Source organism: Pseudophryne corroboree, chromosome 2 (genome assembly GCF_028390025.1).
Source record: "Pseudophryne corroboree isolate aPseCor3 chromosome 2, aPseCor3.hap2, whole genome shotgun sequence".
NCBI lineage: Eukaryota > Metazoa > Chordata > Amphibia > Anura > Myobatrachidae > Pseudophryne > Pseudophryne corroboree.
In genome coordinates this window covers 316,223,330-316,248,726 of record NC_086445.1, presented here as the reverse complement: position 1 = coordinate 316,248,726, position 25,397 = coordinate 316,223,330, and the positions used below count along the sequence as shown (strand labels likewise).

Below are 25,397 nucleotides of genomic sequence, written 5' to 3'. Positions count from 1 at the left end.
ACTGGGATGGGGAAATGGTCTCCAGAGATCACAGCTAGCTGTGTTAGGCAAATATAAATGAACAGAGCCTACAGCACAAGCTCCACCCACGCTACACCCCAGCTCCAACCTATACTACTCACACTGGCACAATCTCCCTATTGTCCCAATCTCAGTTACACTCATTCCCCTTGTCCCAGTCTTTTTGTCACTAGATAAAAGTCACTCTCAGGAGAAGAGCCCTATCTGTTGTTTTTAGATCTGCATCTAACATGTACGGTTTGCTCTATTTAGCCTACTGCATGACAGTGCCAAGTAGGTTGCAGTCTAACAAATTAATAACAGTTCTATAAATGGCTGTCCTCAACAAAACTAATATGGTCATGCTATGTTTTTTCCGTCCCAAGGTCCATTCTCCATTGACTCATTTATTGAAAGTACGTAGGGTAGAAATAAAACTGAATGTGTAATTAATTAGGAATGCATGAGCGCAGACATCTGCAAACACGTTACCCAACCTTAGACTGTAAAGAAGTTTCTAAATATAACTCAATCTTTCCTATACTGGAATTGGCACACCTATTACAAACCTTGACTCTTTTTTCATTGTTTTTTTTTTGTTTTATAACATTTCTATTTTCATCAGAGCGCGCACACATTATATCACATAATATAAAAGTCAAAATAAAATATAGATGATGGTTACACTGTACATTTATAATAAGTTACATTTATCAAGGGTCTGTGCCTTGTCAGGGTGGTATTCAGTATACCGGTTGTTGGGACCCCGGCGCACAGTATACCGGTGCCGGAATTCCGACAGCCGGCATACCAACACCTTTTCTCCCTCTTGGGGGTCCACAACCCCTCTGGAGAAAGAATACCGTGCCCGCAGCATTGCGAGCGCAGCGAGCCCGCAAGGGGCTCATTTGCGCTCACCTCGCTGTCGGCAAGTCGGCGGTTGGGATCCTGGCGCCGGTATGCTGGTCGTCGGGAACCCGGCCGCCGGCAACTCATACCACACCCCTCTTGCATAGCAGGCCAAGCCTCCCAGCACCCAGTCAGCTCACTGCTGCCATGGACATCACAATTGCTTTAGAAAATGTCTATCAGTTTAATGCTTCTACATATATTTGTAGAACTTTATGAATTTAATAACACCAAAGGACTGTCAAACCACAATGCAATCAAATTCCTCAAAAATCCCTTGACAACTTGCTCACACCACCGTTGTAACACATAGGGGAGAATCTGTATCCGTGCAAATAACATGCGCTGATAGCACTTCTCTCCCTTTAACAGAGGATAATACATTTACCCCTCTATTTTGAAGATTAATATGATTTACAATATTAAAAAGGCTTATTACAAAGCATGAATTGCTGCCTACATTCCAAACGGCAAAGGGTATGTACAGTATGTCAAGAAGAAGTGGACTTTGACACTAATAAAGCCGATACAGCCACTCCCTTCTCACATAACACAGAGAGCGTACTTCCTGTTCTAACCAAATGACATACAGAAAGTAAATTCAAGTTTTACCTGGGTTTCAAGGACATCACATATTTCTATGTATGTAGACGTCATAAATAAATATATGTAGATAGATAGATACCTATCAGGGACGTGCAGTCAGGGGAGGCTGTGTCATAAGTATCTGGTACCGCCTACTCACCCACCGCCCTCCTATCCCCAAGTAACGCAGTCTGACCAGAGGGGGCGGAGGGGCCACGATACCCTTTCCTCTCAATTACAATGGCCCCACTACATCAACCGACTCGGCTCCTATTTATCAGGCTCCATCCAGCCACACCTGGACACAGTAGCCTGCAGTTCACTGACCGGCCAGCGCAGTCCTGTACATGGCAGGCGGAGCTAGAAAGTGCTGGAGAGGACGAGCAGCCCTGCCAGGTTTGTTAATTTCTCTGTTACTGGCGGGGGCGGAGGCTAGCCAGGATTACAAAGGAGAGTGGCGGGTACTTTAATTTAGCAGCACCCATACATGTGGAAGTTTCAGAATGAAACTTCCACATGTACGTGTGCTGCTAAAGCTATCTAGATCCAATTGTGTATTTTACTGGAAGTTTTAATGTCCATTATTTTTATATAACCAGCTATTTTGTTGTGATGTATACATTTTCCATCAAGTCTGAATAAAACCATTTATGAATATAAAAGCTGTATAATATATCCAGGTGGTTTGAAGGACACCAGTTTATGGGTATTATCACTTCTGAGATGAGCTTTAATACAAGCTATTTTTAAGTCATATATGAGATTAATTCTTTAATTCTCAAGGTTATCGTATGACCTTTTATAAACAGATTTTTTAGAACTTTTCTGTTCCTACTTTCAATACTGTTACCCTGATGAAGTCGTGTAGACGAAACGAGTTGGGTCTGTCAGCCATGAGCTATAAACCCAGTCTGTGAAGATAACCCCTTAACAAGGTGTGAGCTCAAAAGGGAGTATCTGTTTTAGGAGCCCAGGAATTAATATTCTCCAGTGTACAGTGTACATCCAATTGGGTTTCCTTGGAAGAATCTATGTAAATACAACTAATACAGCACACTTGGGAATTGTGTTTTTATTCTATGTGTAATTGAGATTTGCCAACAGAGATTTCTACCGCAGTGCTGCTTTTATTCAGGCACAAAATAAGGATACCGTTGAGCATATATATATATATATATATATATATATATATATATACACACACACACACACACATATATTTATTTATTTTATTTTTTTCTTTCTTTTCTTTTCTTTATTTTATCTTTAACTTTTATTTAAATGCCACCACACAGTATCAATGACAACAAAACTACTTCGATATTGCAAAACTGCAATGGATACCAGGGTACCAGGGAGGGTGGAGGGGTAGGATGGAGAGGCTCACTGAGGGGCTCATTCTGAACCCGTTCGCTCGCTGCTTTTTAACGCAGCAGAGCAAACTGGTCCCTACTGCGCATGCGCCGTAGTGCGCCGCTGCTTGCCAGATGGCCGAAGGCCGTGGCAGGGATGCGATCGCCTCTGACTGATTGACAGGCAGAGGCAATCGCTGAGCGGGAGGGGGCGGAATGGCGGCATTTGGCCACCGTTTCGTGGGTGCAGTCCGGTAACACAGGCGTGGCCGGACCGAACGGGGGGCGGGCCGCAGCGGCTGCGTGACGACACACGCAGCTGCTGCAGGCCGTGGAGCGATGAGTAGCTCCCGGCCAGCACGCTAAAGCTGCGCTGGCCGTGAGCTACACTGGAAGTGCAAAGGGATCACCGCTGTGCGATGCTTTTGCACTTCTGCGGGGGGGGGGGGGGGGCAGACTGACATGCGGGGCGGACTAGCCCTGTGCTGGGCGTCCCCCCGCATGTCAGGGAAGATGATCGTAGCGGTGCTAAATTTAGCACAGCTACATTCAACTCGGAATGATCCCCTGAGACCTGACAAGTAAGCAATGATGGGCCACACAAGGCAGGCTGACTAGGGAGGAAACAGCAATCAATAAGCCTGTATGCACAAAGTGGGTGAACAGACAGGGTTAGAGAAACTGAGGGGGAAGACTGGAGGCAGAGGGTTAAATGCATTATCCTCTGTTAAAAGGAAAGAAGTGGTATCAGCACATGTAATGTGCACGGATACAGATTCTTCCCCATGTATTACAGCAGCGGTATGAGCAAGGTGACAGGAGCAAGAGAGTGCGCCGATGTGCAGGGCAATATAAGAACGGTCAGTGGCACTGACCGCTCCGAAACATGCAGGTGTCATTGCCCCATACACTGCCACTCTTAAGTGGCTGCCAGCTCTGGATAGTAGTGAGATCTCACGCATGAGCACCAGAGCCAGCCGGGAGAGGGGACACACCGCTTCAGCAGTAGACTGATGCGCTGTGAGGGGCTGACAGGGAACGCCGGAGTGGGGGAGTTTTCACTCCCCCACTTCGGCAAACAAGATGATGATACAGCTTGTTGCTATTGCTCCCTGCTTCACCTTGGTAAAGAGGCGATACAGGGAGAGAATTACCAGCACGATCAGAGCCTGGTAATACATTTACTGCAGAGGAACACATGTATGTGTAGACTATACACAGACATCTACAGGATCCGGTCAGGATTCCTACAATCATAATACAAACAATATTTGGAATACCAACACTGGCATCCTGAATAGGTTCATCACCCCTGCGCCAGAATCCCGACAGCCGGGATGCTTAATGAGCAGGCATCGGGCTGCCAGAGAGGTAAGCCCCAGGGGGGCGGGGGTTAGGTTTAGGCTGCGGGAGGAAGGTTAGGGGGCCAATGGGGAAGTAAGTACCATCGGGATACCGCAGTCGGTATTCTGACTGCTGGCATCCCAAGCATCTGCAAATCGAACCCAACCCCACAGCTACACATCCATATACTGTATAACCTCTTTAATAACAATGGACAGTTGTCAAGATATGCTTCTTAGAAACCTTAATAATACATTACAACATTCTTCTATGTAGGAATGTGGCTTAATGTGAGCGCCTCTTATCAAGGCATTGTTAGCGGTCAGTCATGTAATGTGACATGCAGTACTTTGTAAATACATCCATTGTACATTCTTACCTTGGTCAGTGTTTGCCCTAGCAAGCCTTCAAATGACTTCAAGTTAAGTTGTGGACCATTATAATACGCCAAACTGTGCGCTTTTCTCCCAAGCCAATATAAGGTGATCAAAACCTAAGGTTAAAAAAATAATTTTTACAATTTTATAATCTGCATGCACAACATGCTATGACTTTAATTTTAATGCTAAAAGCGTAGATGTGCTTAAAAAGTATGGGGAAAACTAAGGAAAAACAATTGGCGGAATACGTATCCTGCCCTTATTTCTTTCCCTTTTGTTATACTGTAGCTCTAGTAAACAAGCACCTATGCCAAGTGTATCATTTTCAGGTTCCTCACTCAATGCATAAGAAAATGCATACATATGGATAAGTAATACTGGGCCTAGGAAGTCTCTAAGCGACCCTCCCATATATATATATATATATATATATATATATATATATATATTTACAGACCTATAAAGAGGCACACAGAGGTGCACACACAGAAGTGTCCTCATATACCTAGGGGTAAATTTACTAAGATGGGAGTTCTGTTTAAGATGGATGTTGCCCATAGCAACCAATCAGATTTTACTTCTCATTTATCTAGCACCTTCTAGAAGATAATACCTGGAATCTGATTGGTTGCTGTAGGCAACATCCCATATTAAATAGAACTCCCATCTTAGTAAATTTACCCCCTAGTGTCTATAAGTCATACAGAGCAAAACGCCCAATGTGACAGTAGTGTACTGTACTTTTCTGTACATTTTCTTTTATCTTGTATGTATCACAGATGCCACAAAAAACGCTCATAGTGTTCTAGGGACGCTGGGCTGTGACACTAACCACAATGGATTTGGTTTTCCTTACATATACTGCTAAATGTAACAGCCTCCGAATTCTGGAGGTGCAGGACTTTTCTGTTGTGAATCTGTCTGTTTTTTTTTTTTTTTTAAAGCAGAAATCATTTACAAGGCAAAATCAGGTTGGTTTTGCCTTGTAAATTATTGCTACTTTAAAAAAAACGGGGAGACTCGCACAAACGTCCTGCACATCCAGAACTCTGAAGCTATTACATTTAGCCAATAGTATCCCATCAAGCACAATGAAAAGCAGCAACAGCTCACATCTTAGCCCTTTTTACAGTTTCAGACTCTGAAATACTGTACCTCTTTTAGACCAAATTTTGCGGGTCACAGCTGGGAGCCTGTTGTGCGTGCCACCAGGCTGCGACCCGCGTCAGGCCCCTTTCACACTGCATTTGCTAACCCGGCTTATTGCCGGGTTGGTGATGTCTCTGATGATGCGGCGGGGGTGATGCTAGGAGATCACATGATCTCCAAGCGCCACCCATACATTTACTGTAATCGGGAAGCCGCTCCCGTTCGTACAGCAGAGTTTGCCAGGTTGAACACGTGTTCAACCCTGCAAACTACCAGAGTTGGAATACCGTGTCACTCGACCCGGATTATTCCAATTTGGCCCTTTTACACCAACCAGCAACACGGGTAATGCACGTTCATGTGCAATAACCCATGTTATATGCTGGCAGTGTAAAACGGGTATAAGTGTCAGTGTAATCTAGCCAAGTAGTTTTGTATCTCCCAGTTTTAAGAGAAATAGATACACATTTCGATCGAAAAAGATGCTCAGAATGGCATAGTTGCTCAGGACCTGGCACTCCAAGAACGGCTAATTGGAATGACCAGTGTGAGAAACATTGTACGAGGACACATCTGTATCAGAAGAGAGAAAGTATAAAGATTTCAGAATCTCTGTTCTGAACAATTATGTCATAGTAAAATTATACAATTTACAGTGTGCATGTGGATTTCTATAAATTTAAATCTATTTAAAATATAAATGCACTATTCCCACCAGTGTGCACAGCATTACCAATAAATATTTTTTCTATTTCTACTGGAGAATAAGGACTCCCCTGAACACATCCTGCCTTCTGTTATACTGCAGGTGCACAGGCAGCTGGAACAAGCCCAGGGAGATGCTGGGATCAGGGAGGGAGGTGGAACATGAAAAGGTTCAGAGCTACAAGCACAGCCATATATTTGTCTGATATACTAGTCACACTAATGTTAGCCATCAATGTACTGTGACCTTCTATTACACACACACACACACACACACACACACATATATATATATATATACACACACACACACACATGTCGTCTTACTGTTCCGCGAATAGTGCAAATCAATGCCAGAAAAATCAGCTAATGAACTTTGTAACACAAGACACACCCAGTATTACACTTAAACGGAGCACAGTTTTAGGAAGCTTCATGTAATTGTAAGGGTGAAACCTATGTATTTAAAAAACAAACAAAAAAAACCTGATACTTACATTTTTTAATCTTCTCTCGGTTTCTTCCCGTCTGAAAACAGATTAAAAAATAATTAGCAGAGGCAGACGTAGAACTACTGACACTAATCAGTGATTACAAAGGACCAGCACACCTTGATTTAGACATGTCTAATCAAGTGGGAAAATTCAGAGATCCCACACAACAGATATTGTACAGCATTTTCCCATAATAGAACCAAAAAGATGAATAGACCATTTTACTGTGAGAGAGCAGCAGCCGTGTCATGGGGATTTGGTGGTTGTGTCTTTCATGTTCGGGTTAAAGTGAAATCATAGACCTGGGCCATAAATACAGGTAGCTGCCACCTGGCAACTGTTTCCTCCCTCCTTAATTGTTTTCATAATATAAATAAAACTGCACCAAGTTGGCTACTGTGTGACTTAAAAGTTTCTGTGTAAAATAAGATTAAGATATTACATTTTAATTACAGGTTTTAGATTACACATATGGACCAGTTTATGGTCAAAATCATGCTGGATTATTAACAAAAATCAGTGCTAATATGTTTACAGAATTTGAACAAACAGATTTATTTAAAAACAGATCTTTGGACACAAACATGGGGGTAAATTTTAATTTCAAGCAGTGTTAATAGCTCCGGAGCTATTTAATTGGACGAGCACAGTTAAGCCCATCTAGAGGATTTCTGCTTGCACCCCTAAGGTGCAATCAGAAATAAGACGAAACTAGGCCGCAATTATGTTTTCTGCCTTTAGCACGGCGCAAACAGCATCATAGCAAGCACTTACGTCGGAAGAAAGCCTGTTCTTGTGACTAAACACCCGGTTTAAGGCGTAAGAACTGTCATCCCCAGACTAGCAATGAGGACAATTGAATAGCTCCAGGACCTTCTTCCCGATGCTATTAACATCACTTTTAATAGAATCGTCCCCTATGAGTCATAATAAGTTTATATATTAATTGTGTTGTAAAACATAAAAATAGTTATCTGCCTATGGAGTCATTTTTATACAATATTTGATAATTAGTATCTCCTCACATTACAGTTAAAAGATTTAGAATGTAGCTATCAACTATGTCTAAGTTAAATATTTATGTAAAAATAATTATGACTGAATAGTGAGATATGCAAGCAGGCAGAAATGGTTGGGTATGATATATCACCATTCATTAAGTCAACACCATCATGTTGACATTCGATATGTTTATATGTTCAGAATGCCAACAAATGACATATCAACATTAAAAATGTTAACACTAGCATAATGCATCTCTCTGGGAGGAGACGCTGCAGGGAACTTTGGGGGCAGCGCCGGGCGTGGACATCACCAAGCCCCACCCCCACCTCAAGAAAATGCCACAATTTGCGGGTCCACGGCACTTGAGTCATTTTAGCCCCTCTCCACGGACACGCGAACGTCCCCTTTACTAGGATTCAGGAAATCTGCCTGCTCTTCTGGAGGTGGTGCTGGTGGGGGAGGCTTCCCTAAAATTCGAGAGCAATGTCCAGGAGAGTAGGCAAGTATGGCATAATGTCGATATATGCAGAATATCAACAGTACTATTTTAGCTTTAAACTAGACCTAACTGCATGTGGCGACATTGTTACTGTCAACATTCCCTATGCCAACATTTTGAGCAGGTCGACATGGACATCCTGAATGTTGACATTTAGAACTTGTTGACATTCTGTTATGACATTTTGAGTGTCAACATGTTGACTGAAACCCAGCAGGAACAGTATAAAAAATATATCCAATTACAGATATATAGCATACATTAAACTGTATCACATCCTTGATAGACACTCCTGAGGAAGCCTTTTATAGGTGAAACGCGTTGAGGACCTGTTCTGAACCCCCTTGACTCAGACTTACACGGTGGATATACCCCGGACCACGGAAAAAATCCTGGACTATCCAGATAAGCTTTATGAACTCTTTCTTTGAGAATATATATTTTTTTATGTTTCCTTTTTATGAATTAAAACCTACATATTTTTTAGCCTGTGATATATTTATCTACACACGGCAATACATGAAGTCCGCCACTCTCTAAACATACGAAGGAAAGCCGCTCTTGACAAAAAGTTCATATTTAAAAGCTGTTTGGTGTTCATATTCTGGTACGCTTAATACCTATCGTCTTCTATGAATTCCAATATATTTACTAAGTGATTTCTGCACTATGAGAGGTGCCTCTCGCTCTGATTATTTACAGACCGGTGCATTTGCAAACTGATGATTGAGAGAACATCCACATTGACGTCCAATCTGGGGACCAATTGCGGTGAAAAATACTAAAAACATTTGATGTGCCCACTATAGATCATACTTCTGGTACGCATATTACCTATAGATAAGACACTATACACAACCTAATTCGGTGTGAAGATACTGCACTATTAGGCGCTTGTCCCTCCCCCTTGTTTTTTTCTGTATCACATCCTTAGTTTACCTTTTGTATTTGTCTAGTGGAATTTAGAGAACCTTATAATGTAAAACACCAGCGAGAATAATACTCAAACCTGTAATTCGTTTTTATCATAATCTTTATCATAACCAGAATATCAACCACAGACACGGCACAAACAGTGTACCTACAGTATGCCAAGGTGTAACCCTGTGAAACGGAATAAGGAAGTGACCACACTCCCCACGATCAAAGGAAGCCACCGTTCTTATGTTGAAACAGTTTATTAGCATTGGTCACAAAAATATCATGTAAACAAATGGGTAAGAAGGCCACCTGGAGGCCTAGCTAGCTTCATACATACAGCAGCACTTCCGTGGCGTAATCAGGTAGTTCATGCCCCTGGATATGTGCCATTGCATACACAATACTAGTCAGATACAGAGCCGACATGCTAATCCATTTTATTCTTTCGCTACCAAATCTATTGGTAGATGTGGTCTCCTCAGATTGGCGTGAGTGAGGTCACTTCCTTGTTACATGTCTCACTGCTTGGGGTGAGTAGAGAAGCCACAGCATTCCTTTATTAGAGCACAATTAAAGAGATACAGAAGGAGGTCTCCTATTTACAGAGGATTAGAGCCTCACTACATTTAAAGCCTCACTACATTATGAAGCAAATCCACGTTAAAACACTTCTATAAACCAAAGCCATACCCGGAAATCTAGGGTAGGGTTTAAGCTTGTCCTCAAGCTTGTCCTCAAATAAAAAAATAAAAAAAATGGAAAGGAAAGGAAAAAATCAAAACCACTCACAGACCAAGCCTTCTCTACTGGTAGAAACACAAGTGTTTTGTCAGGTGCCTCAGCTGTGTTGTGAAAACTTAGCTTTTAGGATTAAGTTGCAAGTTACCCATCAAGCGTCTGGAGGCAAGGAGGGGCCCCACTAATGGGTTTCTCCCAATGTCTATTTGCATATTTACACACACCTTGCTGTGCAGTTAAGATGAAGCCCAACACATAAGTGCCTGCAATTTCATGCCTTAGGGCTAAATATGTAAACACGCCAGCTTAAAAGCTGAAGAACGATCTTAGCTGGCGAAAAAACGTATGCTCATTTGCCAAGCTTCATTAGAAGCTATATAATTATAGGATGAGAAGAGAGTGACCTGTAAAAGTGCTTAAATGCTTTGCTCATTGTACATTGAATTGTTCCCCAACTTGTTTCCACTGCTTCCAATTCACAGGAAATGTGTATTAACCTGAAATTACTACTGAGCTTTCTTTGGGGTTAGTGTGGCTTAGTCTAGAACGTTTATTAAAGCACTGTCCCTTGCTGGGAGAGTGGAATGTTTTATGGCTTGTTTCATATCTTGTTACCATGCAACACATTCCAACACTGGACACTGATAACAATTACCATTAAGGTGTTATTCCGGCAGCCAGGACAAGCCTTCCTTGATATAAATATGAATGAAGTAACATTTTAGCTGGCCTGCAACAACAAAACTGCCAAGATACTTTGGGTCTGTCTGGTGGGGAAAAAAATGAAGGTCATAAATAGCAATCAAGCATTTTTTGCTATTCTGCTCATGCGTCGCAGCCGCTGTGCGTGCATACAAAGTGCAATCGCATTCCAGAGTGATGTGACTGTGCTTTGAGTGACTGCCAGTGGGCTACTCCAATGGGAAAAATGGCTCCGGACCCCCTGCATACGCAGCTTAGCTGCAGCGGGTCGTCCACAATTGCTGCAACAGTAATCCAATTGCGGTTGCAGCCACGGGGTGGGAGTTAGCATGCTGAACGGTCTTGCCCTGCACTGGGCATGCTACGGAAGGGATTGCAGATTCTGCAGTTTAGCAGAACCAGCAATCCGTGCTGTATAACCCCCATAGTACTCTAATATCGGCAATTTATTTAGTCAAGCATTAAAAGGAGTATGCCAATGTGTCCTGATTGACTGTGGGCAGATAGTTTAAGGTACTTAATTTACATGAGCACAGACTAAGGAAGTCCCTGGCAGACCCATGCTAGGTTAGGGTAACCATATTATCCCTTTTACCTGGGACGCTCATGGATTGCACAGGTTCTGTGGCTGATTAAAACCAGCTGAAAAGTAGGCTTGCAGTCAGCCAGCCACAGAACCTGTGTAATCAATGAGCGTCCCAGGTAAAAGGGATAATATGGTCACCCTACTAGAGTGCTCCACAAATGTAATAAGTACCCCGGTCATAACTGCAGGAAACAACAACAACAATAACTACTACTACTGCTAATAAGCTACAGTTTTGTTGATACAGTATATAGCCTATTGGGATGATGGTTACAATAGGAGCACAGCTGATGTGAAAGTGACTGTTGGGCAACACAGAGTCCTTAAACAGGATGCTGGGTTTATTGGTAAATAAGCAGGTGTTGGGTTAATGCAGGGCTTAACAGCAGTGGCATCAAACAGCAGGTAATAGCAGGTATCAAAGGAGCTAAATCCAGCATTCCCAACCTCAGTCCTCAAGGCACACTAACAGTGCAGGTTTTCAGTGATATCCAGGCATCAGCACAGATTGTTTAATCAAAATAACTCTGGGTATTTTACTAATCAAGTAACCTGTGCTCAAGCATGGATACCACTAAAACCCAGACTGTTAGTGTGCCTTGAGGACGGAGGTTGGGAATGCCTGCGCTAAGAATTGCACTTGTGTGCAGTATTGTGACAGTCTTGCACAGTAAAGATAGGTGCAGTAGCACATCAGGATGGAGGTCGAACCTTCCTGCAGACTCTGTGTCTTAGTGCCCAGAATATATACAGCATAGGAGACAGGACACAGTGTTGCTCCCCCAATATGTTCAAGTTGGTGGTGCCCCTATATTCCACAAAAAAAATAATATATATATTTATTTACTGAATGAAAATGCTAGAGATTCCCCCTCAGTATTATAAAGCCACTTTCAGACATGTCACAAGGGAATTTACCAGGTCTAGCAGCCGGCTAATTCCCAGGTCTCGGTTTAGTTACCCAGGTCAGGAGCAGAGTCGGGGACCCGGGACTTAGTCCCAGGTTGTGTCCTTTCACACATGCAGAAATCCCAGGTTGATGTGCATTCATGTGCATAAACCCAGGATTTAGCAGTATGTCTGAAAGAGGCTTTAGAAACGCTGCTGGGAAAGTATCTGTTTCACTGTGTACATCTGTAAAAGACAATTAATACTAGTACTAATGGGCCCTACACAATGGCCAATTACACTGAAAGATAACAAGATTTATGTAAGAACTTACCATTGTTAAATCTCTTTCTGCGAGGTACACTGGGCTCCAAAGGGAATGACATTGGGGTGTAGAGTAGGCTCTTGATCCGAAGCACCAACAGTCTAAAAGCTTTGACCTTCTTCCCAGAATGCATATCGCCGCCTCCTCTATAACCCCGCCTCCGTGCACAGGAGCTCCGTTTTGTAGTTGGTGCCATGCAGTGCAGGCATACAACAGGGTGGCTGCTCCAGCAGCCTGAGAAGAGCTTTTAAAGTGAAAATTGAAGACCTCAAGGGCTGCAGCAGAGGCACTGTAAGTGTTAGATGTCAGCCAGACATCTCTTGCTGCAGCTCCATCACCTCCCCCAGCGACGCTGTACACTCTCTCGCCCTGGTTGCCGGGTACCTACAGCGGAGGCTCCGGTTTCTCTCAAGTTAGTCACACACACCACCGCTGCTCTCCAGGACCGCGTGGCCGCACTCAGGGAGGAGGTAAGTGGGTCCCTCAGACGGGACCCGCTGGAAATCGCGATCCTGCGCGGCCGTGGACACTGTGGCAGTGCAGGGACCCCACTAGATCACCAGGGCAAAGGCACAGGTCGGTTTTGGTAAAAAAACGTTTATTATATAGCCCACAGTACCCGGTGGTGAAGTCTAGCAGAGGGATAAGGCTTTGACCTGTAGCCCCTCCCCCAGCCCCAGGGCGCCATTTAGAGTAAATGTTCCCGCACTGGAGCTGCATATCTCTCTCTCTATCCCTCACTCCCTGTCAGCGTTTGGACGCCATTAGGTCAAACTGAGCTGATCCTGGGACGGTTTGGGCAAATCCTCCTCTGTAAAGTCGTCTGCATGTCAGCGCTGTGCATTTTACAGGACACTTAAGTAGTCTACATGTCTGCTGACAGTGTTAGTTAAGAAAGAGTGCATTTAGTCAGGGTTATATAGTACAAGTACCCTGTGACATACATCCAGTCTTTACTGTGCATTGTTATATCTATTGAGTGTATAGCTATACTTAGTACTACTTTGTATTGCTAGTCCAGTGCAGTTTTATTGCATGTCATCATTTCTGCATTGTACAATCTGACTGTGTGTGTGCATATAGCTGCTGTGTGACCTCCATTTCGTGTATCTCACTCACTATCCTTATATTCTATAACCGGAGGGGTCTAGGTGCGTCAGGTTTATCATTTAATATAGGTATTTCACAAGATATACTCAGTGAGTTTTTTTTTCCCGGTGATTTTTAGTCACCATATACCTCTTGAATTCCCTGTTTGTGCTGTTACACTGCACAGGGGGTTCTTGTCAGGTATTGTGCTGCTGATATTGTACTGGGTTGCCCTGCATTGAGCTTTCAGATATGTCATCTACAAAGGGCAATGGTGCTGGGGCTGATCCCACATTGTGTGGTGGTGACGCTGCAGACACATTTGAGGAAAATATAGCAGCTGAGGGTTCAGGTTCTGGGGGTTCCTTACCCCCCAGTGGGATCGTAGCAATGGGGGTTCTTTCTTCATTGCCCACGTCAGCCCCCAACCCTGCCACCAGGTCGCCCGTCTTGGCCCTCGGCAAGTGTGTAAGAACCCTTAAAATGATACAATTTGGGCAAAAAATAACTAGAATCTCATTTATAAAATGCAAGTTAGATGATCAGACTTTCTGTGGCAGCTTAAAATAGGGACAGTTTGAAAATATAGGGACTCGGAGACACGAGTCTAAGAGTGTCAGTCAACCTACAGTAGTGACAGCACTTCAAAGAATACCGCTCACAGGAGCAATTAAATAATATACAGCTCATTGGTGTGTTTGCAATAAATGGAAATAATCTGGATTTACAAAGCAAATAGTAATTTATGTAAGCATGCATGCAGCATTTGTTTCAAGAAGATGAATATATATCCCTGATAAACAAATCTCTAGAAAGAAAAAAAAATTTCCTCTTTGCAGCCCAGATATATTTGTTCCCGAGTTATGTAGACAAAAGCATTGGCGAATGAGATTCAGAAGCCTTAAATGAGCATGCTGGTAGCCAAAATTGAATTACTGTATCCTAACTGTTGACCCAAAGGAAACAGCAAGCGATAATGTAATAGGATGTAAACATTCTAACTCGAGCCTTACTTCTGAGGACAGAATACAAATTGCTAGGTGAAAAGAACAGTGTGTTTATTTTGACCTTTTTCCAAAAAAAAGATTTTCTCCGAACCTTGACGTTACTGTACACTTAGCAGGCCATAGGCAATAAATCACAGAACTGAAAGCACAATACAACCTACCCAATAAAGTTAGGTATCTTACACACATTTCATATTCTTTGCTAACAGAATGTAGAAAGAAACAAACAATTGGAGTAAAGATATTACAGTGTGCCAATTTGAATGAATTATAGTAGATATCAATCTATTTAGGATAATTAAACATAAATATCATGGCAAAGCAAATCCAATAAATTAAACTGTAAGCTAAAGCTCTCAGTACCTAGAAATACTAAATACTGCTACAAACGTAATTATTTCATCCACTGATCAAAATATTCCCTAAATGAACAGTTATCACACAAGTACAGACATAAATATATAATTTATGCCAAACAAAGCGTAACATGCACGTTAAAACTAGAAAAAAAACCTGCACTGCTCTACAAATCTGCATTACTACACAGATGCATCCTTCATTCACAGATCATGCACCGCTACAGAGTATATTTACAGCTGTGACAATGCCACAACGAGCCTGATATAGGAGGATATTTGTGAGCGCCACCAAATTAGGAGAAACGACTGAATCAACAGTGCTTTCTGTTACACAAGAGAATAGCTATTTACAACCATGTGTACACCTGCTAGAACTTCTGACGGCTCTTTCTCTGCCAAGCACTCAGAGAGGGGCAGGTGCTTCAGACATACATTAGAGCAGTGGGTGATACACAGTGCACCTGGCCAGGTGACCTGGAAAATGTGAGGAAAGAGTTTGGGAAACACTGCATTAGAGGTTAACTGAAAAATAAGAGGCAATATGCTTCAGTGGTTCTTTAAATCTAGTTACAATGAGACAAGGCTTTTCCTCATTACACTACAAAATTCATTTATAAATCAAGGGTTCAAATGAAACTATGCCAATTAGTACAATATTAACTAGCATGTTTTTACTTTGTGACTTTACTTATTTTGTTTTCTAGGTTCGTAGGCAAGCATGGGACTTTGACAGGGTGGAGCATGTAATCTCAGCTTTCTCTGCAATTATATGAACTCTTCAAACAATTCATGCAATATTTCAAATATATATATCACACACGAATATACTGAAGTGCCCCAGGCAAATAGGCGCAATTCTAAATGCAGGGCTATAGGTGGACATTTTTCCTAATAGTTTAATAATCAGTAAGTCCTGTCTTTTCACTTTGTTTGGATTGTATAATAGTGTTGTTTGCTCTGTAAAGATTCACTTTCCTTTTACTATTGAATGAGGAGATTTTGTGCCCCTTGTGCTTGGCATACAGGGTCAGATAATTTGCCTGTCACACAGACATGTTATATGATAGCCTGACACTCATCAGATGTCTCACAGTGTATGGCCACACGATATCTGGATCCTCCGCTGAGGAGGAGACATTTCCTGCGTTCCTCTGCTGTGAAATCTCTGTTGGTCAGCCGGGGCAGTACATTCATGCTGGATCATCTGGCATATTCGATCAATTAATATTTTGCATATACACAGTACAATTATCTGGGTGTTCCGCTTAATTCAGGCAGACCGCCCAGATAATTGTAAAATGTATGCCCACCATTAGGATGCTTAACCACTTCATTTATTTAAAAAAAAAGCGTAATGAGGCCCAGGGTTGAAACTGATTGCAAACGCCTCCATACCCCCCTGTGCTCATGAGCAGTGGCGGCATCTTTTAGATGCTTTTTCTTCCATCTACTTTTGTCCCCTGAAAGAAAATGTGAGTGGTCATTGAAATGTCATCTATTGATAACCTTCCACACACCTGTAACCACAAATGCTAATTACAGCAGCAGGTCTAAAGTGATCACACATATTATGCCCTGTCCACAACCAGAAGGGCTAATGAAATCATGGGCCGGTGTGGATGTCTACATGACTGGACCAAGCAGGACCGCCTCTCCTGTAGTTCTGCTTGGCCGGCAATCTGACACAGGCCATACCACGAGGGTGGTCTTCAGTATGCCGGCGGTCGGGCTCCCGGCGACCAGCATGCCGGCGCCGGGAGCCCGACAGCCAGCATACCGACACTTATTCTCCTTCGTGGGGGTCCACGACCCCCCTGGAGGGAGAATAAAATAGTGTGGCGCGCGTAGCAAGGGGCTCATTTGCGCTCGACACACTGTCGGTAAGCCGGCGGTCGGGCTCCCGGCGCAGGTATGCTGGTCGCCGGGAGCCCGACCGCCGGCATATCGTAGTGAACCCTACCACGAGGACACGGCCCCGTGACCTGCGGCACCCCCTCTTGTTCCACTCTGCCTTACACACAGAATTCTGGGACTAAATATCATTCCCAGTTTGCCTCTTCAAGGTAATTGGCATTTACTAATACCAGTGGGCATCCAGACTAACAGCCATGCCTTGCATACCATACTATGAAGTGTCTGTACCTCTGATGCCTGTGAATAAATACAGTATTTTAGAAAAAAAATGGAGGGGGGAGAGGGAGGGGGGGGGGGGGGGAGATGGGGCATTCTCAATTGTAGTCGACAGGTACCTCCAACATGTCATGTTTTATGGATTCCTGTAAGGGCAGCAGTTCAGCCAGCTGTCCTGCCTAAAATGCTCAATGACACAGAAAAATGTGCAGCCATATACACAGAGAAAATCAGCTGCTGCAAAAGGACATAAAAACAATAAAGTAGAAATGAAAAAAGTAACATCTGAATAGGATGAATGCGACAATATTTTAGTGCAGGTTTTCTTGAGTGTAGAGTTCCCCTTCATATATTATTTCTGATACACTTAAATCATCATAAAGGGAAGGGCAAATACTGTTTACGACATTTATTAGTACGTGTTTTAACAAGTTCACTTAAAAATTGGATTTGTTGGACTCTTCAATATAAAATCTCTTCACATTTTCCCATATATTGTTTTATATCAATTGTGATTAAATGTACGGTATACTGCCAATCTGTAGTAAACCCATAATTTGCTTATGATTCACATCATCTCAGGTGTTGTCTAGGGTGTGACAAAACAATTTAAGGATTGTCCCACTCTGAAAATACATGTTCAGTGGTAGCTTTGCACTTAATGTGTGTATTTTTGTATGTAATACAAGTTCCATTACACTTTACCGGATACGTTTTCAAATATAGAACTATATACAGTACTGTAAAAGTGTAACCTGCCAGTCTAAGAGGAGAAGGCTGCTTAGCTCTCTAGAGCTAAATTATTGAACAAAATAAAGTGCAGCTTATAGTACTTGAAGTTTTACGACAAGTGAACAAGATCCACTTAAATATACTGTAAAAGCACAAGAACCCACATTCCAAAATGCTTGTCTGCTGGAAGTGTATTAGTACTAGGTACTAATAGGACGCCAGGCCTATTAGGACGCTGCAGTGCCTAGTATATGAAGTGGCTAGTTATTAAGTGGCAGCTAATATCAATAGCAGTGTTATACCTGTGTTAAACCGAAGGAAAACAGAAGGCAAACAAACTAATAAGATAACAAACGACTGCATTACAACCTAAATACTCTGGAACTTTATGTGGCCTCTCCTCGCCTCAAACATGAGAACACCAAGACCAGGCTTATCACCTCTCTGGCTGAGAACATCAAGTCTGCCCCTGGGCCTAACCATCAAGATGAACAGGGAACTGTGGGGGAAGAGGACCAGGATCAGCAGGGACATCCCCATTGCGTCTGAGTTTGCCCCCCACATTCTCCTTCCCACCCGTACTAAGATCTGATCAAAATGTTATCCCACTCCTACTTCTGCCACTAGTTACCTGCTATTGTGTGTGTTTTTTTTTTCCCTCTTCATTGCTCGCTTCCACCCCACCATGTGTTTTCCTGTAATGTTTACCTCCTCTGATTGCACACCTTTCCATTGTGCCCTACATGCAGGGTACATCATACTACTACATAAGCATCAGTTTTCCCATATATGAACTTGGCCCTTGTATGGATCACCTCCCACAGTGTAACCTTTAAAGTGCGCCCAACATGGCTGCCCCATATGGTACACTTGTGGATGGGATGAAAAATACATGGACCTTGTGGTTTATTTTGGAACCCTACTCTAAACTGTAGGACTCTGAAATCACCCCCATTTTGTGTCATCTCTTCTAGGGGTAGACTATTCCACCCTGAATAATCCTACGCGGAGCGCCTAAGATGGCTGCTGCACTTGGTACCTGTGAGGGTGGAATACACAACCCTTGGAAGTTATTACCCAAAATACCTGCACCAATCCTGCGTTATGCTTTCTGTGGGCTTAAGGTTTTCTTTTATGTCTGTGTTGCTTGTCTATTGTTGTATTACTCAAATCCTCTGTATCATGTGTATTGTTTTTGATGTCTGTAAAGCGCCTTGAGTCCTGTTGGAGAAAGAGCACTATATAAATAAAATTATTATTATTATTATTATTACCTAGTGGACAAGCATTTAACCAGGGGCACACGTACTGCAGGACTGAGCATTTCAAAGCTGCAACACAAAAGAAGGTGAGTAGACTGCGTCTCCTGAAGGGCATGGGCACATTAAAACCACAACCACTGCAGTCATTTGCAAAGCTGGTTGGTGAGTGAGATCTAATTGGCTCTTTAATTACTGGAAGTAGAGGCAACCCAGCAGTACTAATACCAGTGCCAGCATCAAGCGAGTAATGCACTTTGCACTTTAATACGCACATTGGCGAGTGAGTAATATTACCATGAGCCTGCAATGAATCCTAACCAGACAAGTTTAAAATGAGGATTTCAGCAGTCTGCATAATGAGGTAATCAGAGGTCACCGATGATGCAATGAAAATGGGATGCAACATGATAAAAGGGAATCTATGACACTGGGTTGAGCATGGCGCAGACTCAAGGGCATTTTAAGAGAGAAGACCCTCTGTTATCCTCCTCCATCTGAGCCCCTTCCTTTCTATCCGGAAGCGCATTAGAGTCTGCGTACTAGTGGCTTAGACCAATGTGCAGATCTCTGGGAAAATGGCGCGGCGGGCAGCTATTCAAATGTTGCTGCCGACAGGCGCGAGAAGTTCATTTCAGCTCACTACCCGCAGAGGTGGGTATGAGCTGAAGTGTGCGTAAAAAACCTGCATGCACCCTTTAGTTTAGTCAGGTGTAGGTGCTTTGCACGCCTAAACCGGTCTCTAATGGGCGCGATAAATGGGGACAGATGAATATCTCCCTTCACTTTAGACGGGAAATCGGGCACGATTAAACAATTAATTCCCCACTTTGTATTTTTAAGGAAGGCTTTTAACATTGTGAATGTATTTGAATACATTATTCTTACACAAGTCCTTGACTGTTGCAATATAACATGCGCTCCTAATAGTGAGTGTTCTCACTCCACTTTGTCTTAACAAAAAAAGGGTCTAAAATCAGCCACCACAGAACACTTTCCACATACCTGTGCTGTACATGAATAAGCAGTGGCCAATTTCCCAGTAGGCACGTGAGGCATGTGCTAGGGGAGGCACTTGAAAGCTTGTGTTGGTACTGTCAGACAAAAAGTACCAGTAACTGCTAAATATGTCCACTGTACTGTATCATATGCCATCTTAAATGGAGTGCAAACGGGTAGAACATATACATAATGATCCTGTAAGCGGTCTTACTTAGTAAATATGTATACATTATTTAAAAAAAAAAAAAAAGTGTGGCTTTTTGCTTATTTTATTTGGCCATCATCAAATGAGGGCTTATAATCAATAAAAATGATAAAATTAGGCAGAGGGTTAACAGCCATTCCTGTTGTGCCTAGGGGCGCCATCACTCCTAAATCCACCCCTGCAAATAAGAGCAGCCAGTCACAGAGAATCACATCCAACAGCAATAAGGTAATTCTCTTTATGCTTATATGGAAATTACAATATCTGGGATGAAAATATTGCCAGTACAACAGATATAGGTGTTTTGACCTACATGGATGTAGCAAGGCATATAATCCAGATATTCAACAAGATAATTGCTGTATTATATCATACAAAATTAATTTGATGACGTGAAAATTTACGAAAGATTTATAAATGATTAAATGCTAGAAAATGCAGCATGACACTTTAATTGGGTTGTTACACAATGATTGGATCACTATATATGGAAGCAGAGAAGGTTTGCATGATGTACTTTGTCAGTAATGACAGGGTTATTGTATGTTGCATAACTCTAAACCATTCCACCACCCACAAGAGCAATGCAGTATCTGGAGACAACTAGGAGTGCCACTTTAAACACAAAGGAAAAACTACAGAGAGCCATGCAGCTTTCCATATCAGCGATAACACTGAAGGTCTGATACTGAAAGCAAAACATGCATATCATATATATATATATATATATATATCGTAACACCAACTGCCCAAGATGTATGCAGTTAATAATGAAACTACCAGTCCTATCGTCTTATTTCACATTGTGACAACTTTATTTTTCGTTCTTTAAAGTAAGACTATGTAACCTTTGGTATACAACCTGTGCTAAACGGTCAGTTCAGCCTCAAACGATATTTTCATGACACACAAAATATGCAGAGCATTTAAAGTACTCCACAGAGTTGCCACATCATGCCCCAGCCAGGACATGAGGAGAAAAACAGAATGGGTTGTAACATACGGGCAGTAAGATGGATAGGAAGGGTGGGATTTATAACCGCATTTGTTCTGACTTTTAAAGTTCCCATTATTCTCACATCTATAAACTCACAATAAAATATATTTAGCAGTCACATCCCTAAAGTCACCTCTTCGTGAGAACAGGTAGATAGCTTGAATTTCAGATTAAACTCTGGCATTTCAATTTCCTGGATAGAAACAATGGCTAATAAAATGGGATATTAAAAAAGGGATAATTGCACCCAATATTAGTAATTTAATATTACTATTTAGACCACATCTAAAGTTTTAGGACGCTCCTTCTAAGGACAGAGAACACAGGATGATTTATAGGCAGACAATCTCATTAACCTGTATTGAAATGGAATGGGTAGAAATTTCTATTTTTTTTTTTTTTACATTCGGATCCCACGAATTGAAGCCTATACAAAGTTATGGCAAAATGACATCAGCATTGCAAGAATCAAGGGGATAGTGCAGTGGTTCCGAAACTTTCTTGCTTTGTGGCACCCTTAGTACTGTACCTCAGACTTTTTTCGCGGCACTACACCCTGGAAAGCTATGCTTTTTGGAGTTTGTTCCATAGGGGTCAGACCGTAGTCCCCATTAATAATGGGGACTGCGATCTGTAGCGCTATTTTACCTTCTACAGGCGATTTCTGTGAAAACTTTTGCATTAGGCTATTAGCGCATGACAACAATTCATAACATTATGTTTACTTGTACTTACCAGTAATCCTCCAGTTTCTCCGTGTCGCTTCTGACCCCTTGCCAGCAGGACTTCATCGCCTTTAGCAGAAGATGGGGAGGAAGGTAAGTAATATAGAGGGTGGAAGTGGAAGAAAATGGGTGGGAGAAAAAAGTGCATGGAAAGAGAAATAGTGGTTTCTTAAGGGCACAGGGGAAAAGTGGGTAGTGAGTAAATGTTAAAAGGTTAGGGGACAGATATAAAAGGAGTAACAAGCAAAGAAAAAAAAAAGAAAAGGAGGAGACGACAGTGACAGAGACAGACACACTGGGTCTTGGGGAGGGAAACATGGTGACACTGGAGGGAGGGGGAGTTGACAAACATACAGGAGTTTGGGCGGGGGTGACATGGTGAGACACACACTGAATTTTTGGGGTAGTACATGGTGACACACTGGGCCTGTAACACTCACTGCAGAAGCAGTTCATGACAGGGAGCACAGCATATGTAGAGGAGGAGCTGCGCCCCCTATGAAAATGAACACGAGGGTCACCACAGTTATGGATCCTGGGTGGGGCGCTTCCACTCCACCGTCCTCTGCTCATTCTACATTTTTTCATTGTTCTGCAGTTGCATTTGGATAAGATTGGGGAGTGGGAAGGCAGGACAATCCATCATTGTTGGAGCCGGCTTCCGCTCTCCGTTTTCAATTGCAGCTTCTGCTCCACCCTAACCGCTCCTCCACATGCAGGCACCAATCACCAAGTTATGCATGCAAATTCCTTGAGTGATCGAGACGCATGATGTTCTCCCTCCACAGCCGCTAAGCAGGCAGACAGGTGTACGCCCGTAAACTATTGCGGTGAGTCAGAAATTGGTCTTCCTGGCTGCCACACTCCTGTAATTGGGCTGCAGCACACCAGGGTGACACGGCACACACTTTGAGAACCACTTGGTTAGTGGGTTGCCAGTTGCAAATGAAAGAAAACACTATCAACATATCCTAGCAAATTATTCTTTACTGTAAGGGTGGGAAAGCTGTGGAGTTCCTTATCACGTAAGGGTGGTGATGAAGGATTAATCAAATTTAAGCCGGGTACACACTGGGCGACCTACCCTAGTTTGCAATCAGCGCTATATCGCACGATATAATTCAGTGACGTCATCCCCCACACTCCCTGAACATGCAGCTCAATGATATAGTTAAAGTTGAGTTGCATGTTCGGCAGATAATGCCTAAATGAGAACGACCGCGGGTGTGCGCATCGTTCAGGCATACACACTAGACCACAGGTTCTCAAACTCGGTCCTCAGGACCCCACATGGTCCATGGTTTGCAGGTCACCTATAGATTTTTAAAATGTGACAGTTGGTGATACACAGTGCAGCTGCTGGGTGACCTGGAAAAAGTGAACCGTGTGGGGTCCTGACGACCGAGTTTGACAACCACTGCACTAGACGATATGAACAATAGATCTTTAAAAAAATAAAATAAAAAATTGATAGTTATCGTTCATATCATCTAGTGCAGGGGTAGCCATCTCTGATCCTCGAGAGCTACCAACAGTGCACGTTTTACGGGTCTCCTCACAGAGTCCACCTGTGGATCTTTTAAAATGTGACAGTTAGTAATAACTACACATGTGCACCTGCCAGGTGAGCTGGAAAACGTGAACTGTTGGTAGCTCTTGAGGACCAGGGCTGGCTACCATCTAGTGCGTCACCCAGTGTGTACGGGGCTTTAAACTACGACTCAATACTTTTTGAGTTACAAAAAAATTATAACTATGGCCACAATTTATTAAATAGGCGGTGGGGTTAATCCAAGCAACACTCGTTCATCGTTGATGCCAGCTCGTTTATGCCTGCAAGCCAATATGGACAATATCGTCCATATTAGCATGCAGGGCAATGGGGTCAGGTGACGGGAGGAGTGAATAAACTTCACTCCCCCTTTCCCCTGCCGACGGGTCGGCCGTATCGGCCGTCTGGCACCTCGGCGGCCAGTGTGTAGGGCCCTTTAGGTAACAAAACTGGACCAACACGATCAAGCAGTACACAGGTCATAACATTTGAATAAAAGGAGAACAGAGCTATACAAAAGGGATCAATTGTGAAGAGCTCAATGACCTTAAACCACAATTCAGTTTTAGATGACATACACACTACAATCTCCTATATTATAATTTAAGAGCAAGTTCTATTTCAGACTGCTTTCCCTTCCAATTAGTATGGAACAGATCAATGGCTCTTTCATGGGTTATTTACTAAAATAATGAATTATTTTACAACTCATGGCTCTGAACGGTCAACTACTAGCAGGTGATGACAGAAAGTGCAAGTCTATGAGAAGGGTATTTGATCCCAGTCATAATCCCTGGTACAATTTCACCACATTCAGATCTCACTGTTCAAATACTGTTGCCTCATAAATTCCCACAGAAGTGCCTCAGGTATCAGTTTACGTTTAGGGCTAAACAACCAGCTCAAGTTATTTTTCTACCAGATAACACAAACTAGGAGTTATATAACACCATCAATTCTCTGCTCTTTGCTACAGGGAATGATCAAAATGAGGGGAATTTGACATTAACAAAGCTGTACAAACATTGCCATTGGTTATATCTATATATTACAATGTTCACTGTCTAATGGTTCACTAGTGCTTGGTTAAGAATCACTGCTCACTAAATATTGTTTAGAAATAAAAATAAAAACCATTCCCACTGTACACCTGTTTACTTTTATGGACTTACATTTCACAAATCAGGTTGACTATTTTTCACCATGATTGAATGTTGCCTAGCCACTTTAAACGGGATCAGTACTAAATCCCGCTGAACGAGATCCCGGCGGTCAAAATACAGACGCCGGAATCCCGACCACACAATCCAGACAGGGGTGGCGAGCGAAACGCAGCCCCTTGCAGGCTCGCTGCGCTCGTCACGCTGCGGGCACGGTGCCGCGCTACGCTCGGCACACAAATTTATTCTCCCTCTATGGGTGTCGTGGACACCCACAGAGGGAGGATATGTCGGGATTGTGCCGGTCTTGATTCTGGCGTCGGTATTTCTACCGCCGGGATTCCGTCCGGCGGGATCTTGACCGCATCCCCTTTAAACATCTCACGGACAGCAAATGCTGAGATTGCAGGATGGAAGCCAGAATGCATTAGCTTACTAAGCCAATTAAGTATTAGGGCTTCACTTTTGCCTACGTCTTCATTATAATTTGATGCAACCACCTCTGAATATAATCCCTTCTGCACCCAAATTAATAAAAACACCACACACTATAGCTGGCGGGAAGAAAGTCCAAATTTTATTTATTACTTCCATAAAG

At 42.8% G+C, this 25,397-nt stretch overlaps 1 protein-coding gene across 10 annotated transcripts in view; it reads right to left on the bottom strand.

Moving 5' to 3' along the window:
• Positions 1 to 25,397, bottom strand: part of LMO7 (LIM domain 7) — a 311,711-nt gene that overhangs the window by 99,847 nt on the left and 186,467 nt on the right. For all 10 annotated transcript variants that reach the window (XM_063952955.1, XM_063952957.1, XM_063952951.1 and 7 more), the window contains exons 6-7: positions 6,922 to 6,952; positions 4,570 to 4,683 (exon numbers count right to left, since the gene is read on the bottom strand). In XM_063952955.1, coding sequence (XP_063809025.1) covers positions 4,570 to 4,683; positions 6,922 to 6,952 — 145 coding nt within the window. The remainder of the gene's footprint in view (positions 1 to 4,569; positions 4,684 to 6,921; positions 6,953 to 25,397) is intronic.